This window comes from Sitophilus oryzae, unplaced genomic scaffold (genome assembly GCF_002938485.1).
Source record: "Sitophilus oryzae breed Bouriz unplaced genomic scaffold, Soryzae_2.0 scaffold_1063_pilon_pilon, whole genome shotgun sequence".
NCBI classification, from domain to species: domain Eukaryota; kingdom Metazoa; phylum Arthropoda; class Insecta; order Coleoptera; family Curculionidae; genus Sitophilus; species Sitophilus oryzae.
In genome coordinates this window covers 956,628-962,892 of record NW_022145686.1, presented here as the reverse complement: position 1 = coordinate 962,892, position 6,265 = coordinate 956,628, and the positions used below count along the sequence as shown (strand labels likewise).

Sequence of the window (6,265 nt, the reverse complement as noted above, 5' to 3'; positions counted from 1 at the left end):
ACGGGAGATGCACTAATATCTCACCGACACTTTACGACATCGTCTGTTGATATAGAAGAAGTTTTGCTTGCCGTATCGGTGAGAACCAGCCCCTGGTCAGCTCACCTGATGAAGGGTAGGCCCAGAAACCGGTTGTGAGAGTGGAGCTTGGTTCCCCCTTTACGACAAGCAAAACAATTTTCTTTTTACTTTTTATTTATTTTTTTTAATTTTTTTTTTTCTCTACTTTCGATTTTTCGAAATTAAAAAAATACACAGCTAAAGGCGAGAAAATATTATTTATTATATATATATATATATATATATATATATATATATATATATATATATATATATATATATATATATATATATATATATATATATATATATATATATATATATATATATATATATTTATCAGTAGAATGAATTTCACAATGCAACTGCATAACACAGGCCCTGAAGATAGGCGCATTTAACTAAAATCTTATTTTCCGATACCATTTTATAGTGTTATTTTCAGAATTGTTCAGAATGTTATTTTTTATCGAATAAAGTAAAAAAATACCGAAGTTCCCATTTAAAAATCAAAAGTTGCAGTCATTTCTGGTGAAACATGAAGTGATGGGAAATAATTGAATACGTCAATCAACTCTGATTTATTTTTTATACTAACATACCAACTCTCGTTTTTTGTTTGAAAAAATATAAAAGGTACCTACAGATTACGATGATAAAATAATATAAAAAAATATATTTTAAAAGTATAATAAATCAATAGTTACTCAATTAACGATAAATAAAACAAATATATCGTCGAAGTTTTTATTAATAATTAATCCATTTTACAGCCTGAGATATCTACAATTTCTTGAGGACAAACAACTTGTTCAAAGGTTGCCGGTGGGTTGGAACATCCATTTAAGAATTCCCATCTATAAATGAATGAGAATTATATTTTTCTCAAGAAAAAAAACATTAGTAACAATAAATAAATATTGTTAAAAGTTAAAATGAGAAAAAATATGTTAAACTATTCAATAGAGTAAACAAAAAATTATTATAAATATAATATACAAACCTGAATTTGCATCCGGATTGAAGTTGGGTAGGAAGATCATTACATCCATCTTCAGTAGTAACTCCTCCATACTGGTCACCCCATCCTTGATCTGGAGCATTCCACTGAGTTTTACATCCTTCTGTATAATACCCAACGCCACCTAAACAAAAAAAAACCTAAATTTATGCCACAAACATTGTGAGATATCTTTTACCTCCAGGCATGCCAATTTCAATGTTGTCTTCGGTGCCGTTAACACTGCTAGAACCACCTGTATTTGTCAGTTGGACAACCATCTGTTTTCCAGAACAGTCACCCCATTCGCCTTTTTGGAAAGTAACAAGGAAACATGTGCAACACATATTTTCAGGCGGTGTTTTAAAGACAGCGGCAGCAAATCTGTAATACAGTTCATGAGCCATTTATGCATATATGTTGGGTCAACAAAGTGAACAAAGAAGTTATTGCACATACCGCTATTTCATGGCGTTTTTGTACAAATACATATGAAAATTGTGTTTAAAACATGGGATGTTCATCAAAACTCGAATTTCTAATAAAATTGAGAGCATACAGCGGTTTTATTCCGACGTCAATATGTCAAAATTATGAGGTCATATTTATTAAACATCAAACGTCGAAATATGAGTAAAATGGTATAGTATTGATGATTTTTTATTGATTTACCGAAATAAATAATTTATCATTAATAGAAATAATGTAGTTTTTTCTTTGAAGGGCTAAAATTGGAAATGCATGGAACACAGACATAGACAAAAATTAACTTAAAGAAAAACATACATATTTTAGAGAATGTTGAAAGCGAAGTATGGCAGTTGAAAAGCAGAACGTGGAACGTTCTATTAGCGACCGAAATGGATTACGTATAGGATGGGCCGAACTTTATTCCGGAAACTTCGGTAAATATTCTGTAGATAGTACGTGAAAAAGTTCGTATAAATGTATGTCCTAAAATGGCTTACTTTCTGAGATACAGTTTGTAGAAATTTCATTTTTATTTCAATTTTTTCCAAACAATTTTTGAAGTAACGTCAATATTTGGATGAAAATTGGTGTCTGGCAGTTTTTTCACATAGGAAATTTGATTTTGATGTCAATATGACTCCTACTTGTAGAGGGCGCCACTTACATATTTTTTAATTGGTTTGAAGAGTAATAACTTTTCGTCAGTACCTGTATAAACCTGCTGAGTAAAAAAATATACATTTACGACGTTTTTTATGTAAAAAATGTCTCCTGATAAAAATTCCTACAAGTAATGGTTTTCGAAATATTTGGAATCGAAATTATGAATACCGGTCATCATTGACACGGACCTATAACCTGTCATCATTGACACAAATTAAACATGTTGACTAAATAATTATTAGACAGAAATCACAAATTTGAAATATTTTTGTATCAAAAAGTTCAAAACAAACCTTTTGATAATTTTTCAAGGAAAAATTTATGATTAATTTAAAAAACTTTTTATTTTTTTAAATTAATCATAAATTTTTCTTCGAAAAAATGATGATAAATAGCTTCTGTTGAACTATTGACACAAAAACATTTCAAATTTATCATTTCAGTCAAATAACTACTTACTCAAAAGGTTTATTTTTTTGCCAATAATGACATGTATTGACTATTTTCATTATAATTATCTTGAGAACGGTTGCATGTATCGATTTTTACCAAGAGACGTATTTAAGTAAAAAATCATTGAAAGTTTTATACAGGTACAGACGAAAATTTATTACTTTTCAAAACAGTTAAAACACATGTAAGTGGCGCCTCCTCCAAATAGGAGTCAGATTTAAAGAAACTAAACGTTTTCGTATACATTTATAAGAACTTTTTTACTTATGCTTATCTGCAGAATATGCTGCCAAAGTTCCCGAAATACAGTTCGGACCACTAAATATTCCTGATCTGATTTTTTTCACGCAGATGAAAAAAATCAGAAGCTAACCAAAGTTATGAACAGCGCACAACAGAGCTGCACATCTGCAAGTAGGAATATAACCGATAAGCTAAGTGCAACTATTAGATTACTCATGACAAGAAGAAGAGAACTAAGGGAAGGTTGTTCATCAAATTCAATAGAGCTGAAACAACCTAATAGACTTAATAGAGGCATTTCGAAAGCAATTAGACAGGATATAAGAAAATATAACATGCAAAAAATATCCACTATTATAGAAGAAAACAGCGGAATGAAAGTAATGAGAAAAAATATAACAGAAGGGAAGAGAAATATTTGCAAATTAAAAAATAAAAACGGACATATCACAGCGGCCAAAGAGGAAATTCTAAATGTAGTTAAAGATTTGTATGCTGCGTTGTATACTGAAACTAGTGGTACGAAGAAATTCTACGTATACAAAATCAGGGATCCGAAGTCATCAGTTTATGATAAACATGGTGGTGGGCCAGGGTGTGTACCACATTGGGGGAGAGACTATTATTAACAAGTGAGTTCCTTGAGTTCCTACAAGTAGGTATCTAGGACACGAAGTACGTATTGGCAGAGACAATCAAACTTCTGAGATTGGTAGAAGAATAGGCTTAATTGCTTGGCAATCTGTCTGAAGCGGATGGTGTATAATCAGTGTGTTCTACTGGTACTGACATATGGTTCTGAAACTTTAACCTTAACCAAAAATAGTGCGAACAAAATAAGAATAGCGCAACGAAGAATGGAACGAGCCATGTTAGGCCTATCCCTTATATGTAGATAAAGTGGCTAATACAACTATAAGCAGGATGACTGGGTTGTTAGATGTGGTGGAAAGAATCACTCACTTTAAGTGGAGTTGGGCCGGACACCTTGTTAAGTATGGCAACATTGCCATTGTGTGTCAACGTCATCGCGCGTATATAAGAAAAACACAACCTCACAATAAACCAGTTGCTACTCAGACCAAGCCTCGTTTAATTTCGTGTTCGTCCCTTGTCCTTTATAAAATCTAACATCTAACACACCTGGCAAGAAGATCGGATTTTCGGTGGACTAAGAGAATTATCAAATGGAGTCCCAGGCAGGACGCTTATCATGGTAGAGGTTGTCCACCCACACGCTGGTCCAAGAATACAAAAAGAATCGACACAAATTGGATGAATGCTGCGAGGAGTGGCACTCTTGTGAGGAGTGGCAGAGATTAAAGGAGGTCTATGTCCAGCAGTGGACGCGAGTGGCTGTGTGATGATGGTGTGTTATGGGCAAAATTAGTTTTAATTTAATGAAATGCCGACATTTTCAAAAATAATATTGGTAATTACTGGGAAAACTGAAAATCGTCCGATTTTCAGCAAAATTGGTATACACACTACTTTGAGGTCGTAGATTACAAATCTGAACTTCTTTCTTGGCGGTGTCTTACCGTTTTTCAGAAAAACGGAAAATTATTTCAAAATTGAATATTTCTTTACTTCGGCCCTATAAAGTAATAATTTCACTATATTTTCATTATATTATAGTTTATCTAAAAGCCACACTTGATTGGGGATAGAAAAATGTCCAAAAGTTTACTAAAAAACACTTTTATTAACAAAATAATAAAGAAAATTGAGACTAGATGGAAGTTTGACATTTGATATATCCTTCGTTCTCTCTCCTATGTAATGAGAGAGACAAATAATATATTCTAGACCTAATCTATAAATTTGAAAATTTACAACGTTGCCATATCTTCTATTTTTTCGAGTGATTAGGGATTTTAAATAAATTACCTATTATGAGATCGACAATAATTAAATATACCTACCTATATCCACAAAGTTACGCGGAAGAGTTTTGATTTTTGATTGCATTGGTTTCAACTTCTATGCGGAGGGGGTTAATCTTTCGTTGTTATATTATATCAAAAAAAGATTAACCCCCTCCGCAAAGAAGTTATATAAAGACTATTTATAACCACGAAGTTGCACGAAAGAGTTTTGATTGCATTGGTTTTTTTGCGGAGGGGGTTAATCTTTTTTTGATATAATATAACAACGAAAGATTAACACCCTCCGCATGGAAGTTGTAACCAATGCAATCAAAACTCTTTCGTGCAACTTCGTGGTTATAAATAGTCAGATCTCGTTGGTAAAATAGCAATTATGGGAAGGAGCCGTTCTGGCGACCGCCTTTCGCAATCCCAGAATGAGCGAAAAAAACACGCTAAATTTAGGTTTAGCATTGGCAACGTTGCTTTAAATGCCAGAAACACATTACCCAACATTTTCAGATTGTTTATAAATTTATTTTAGCAAATTTTCCTCTATTATGCATAAAATTGGTTAAAAAAGTAACAGAAAATAGCAATAATATCTGTTTATTGAATACCTAACAAAATATGTGCTAGAAAACCTTAAAAATATGAGAAATTAAGAAAAATTCGATGTTGAAATAATTTTCCGTTTTTCTGAAAAACGGTAAGAGACCGCCAAGGAAAAAGATTCAGATTCGTAATCTATATACGACCTCAAAATAGGATGTATACAAATTTTGGTGAAAATCTGGCGATTTCCAGTTTTCCCAATAATTACCATAATATTAATTTGTGATATATACTCGTAGTTGAAAAGAGAATTAAGAGAATTTGAGAAAATTAAGAGAATTTAAGTTATACATAAAAATTTACATGGTGCCATTTAAAATTATGCTTATAGGTTTACGTCTGGTTAAAGTAGAAGTGATGTTCAATTGTTTTTAATGGGGAAATGCGAGTTGAGTTATGTCGCACAAAGGTAAGAAAATAATAAATAATTGAATTATATAAATTAAAATAGACATATTAAGGCAAACAATTATTATTACAAACACTAATAATTCTTACCCATAAGCTAATGTGGAATTAATAACAATGCTTTGCTGATTGTTGCACATGTATGAGCTGCCTCCAACACATCCAGATTGGGTATCTTCGTCACTCACTGTAACTCCATCGGCGCTACAAGCTTTTACAGGTCCTAGAGATAATAGATTTAGATAATAATATATTTACTACAATATGGTATTGTTATATTTGTACAGGGTGTTTCAAAAAACATGTGCCATCTCTCGTGGGGAGATTCCTCACGTAAAAATAAGATTTATTTCTCATATCAACATAGGTCTGATTGTGCTTTGTGTTGTGTTAAAGTCTTAATATTTTTTCGATTTATTTTGATTTTTTTCGAAGTACTTTTAGCGTTTCGAATGAAATGCGACATATTTTAAAGCTAAAAAAG

General features: G+C 31.9%; 1 protein-coding gene across 1 annotated transcript in view; it reads right to left on the bottom strand.

Moving 5' to 3' along the window:
• Nucleotides 1–793: 793 nt before the first annotated feature.
• Nucleotides 794–6,265, bottom strand: part of LOC115878722 (endoglucanase-like) — a 28,074-nt gene continuing 22,602 nt past the window's right edge. The window contains exons 3-6 of the mRNA XM_030895306.1: nt 5,872–6,004; nt 1,260–1,444; nt 1,064–1,205; nt 794–917 (exon numbers count right to left, since the gene is read on the bottom strand). Coding sequence (XP_030751166.1) covers nt 818–917; nt 1,064–1,205; nt 1,260–1,444; nt 5,872–6,004 — 560 coding nt within the window. The 3' untranslated portion in view covers nt 794–817. The remainder of the gene's footprint in view (nt 918–1,063; nt 1,206–1,259; nt 1,445–5,871; nt 6,005–6,265) is intronic.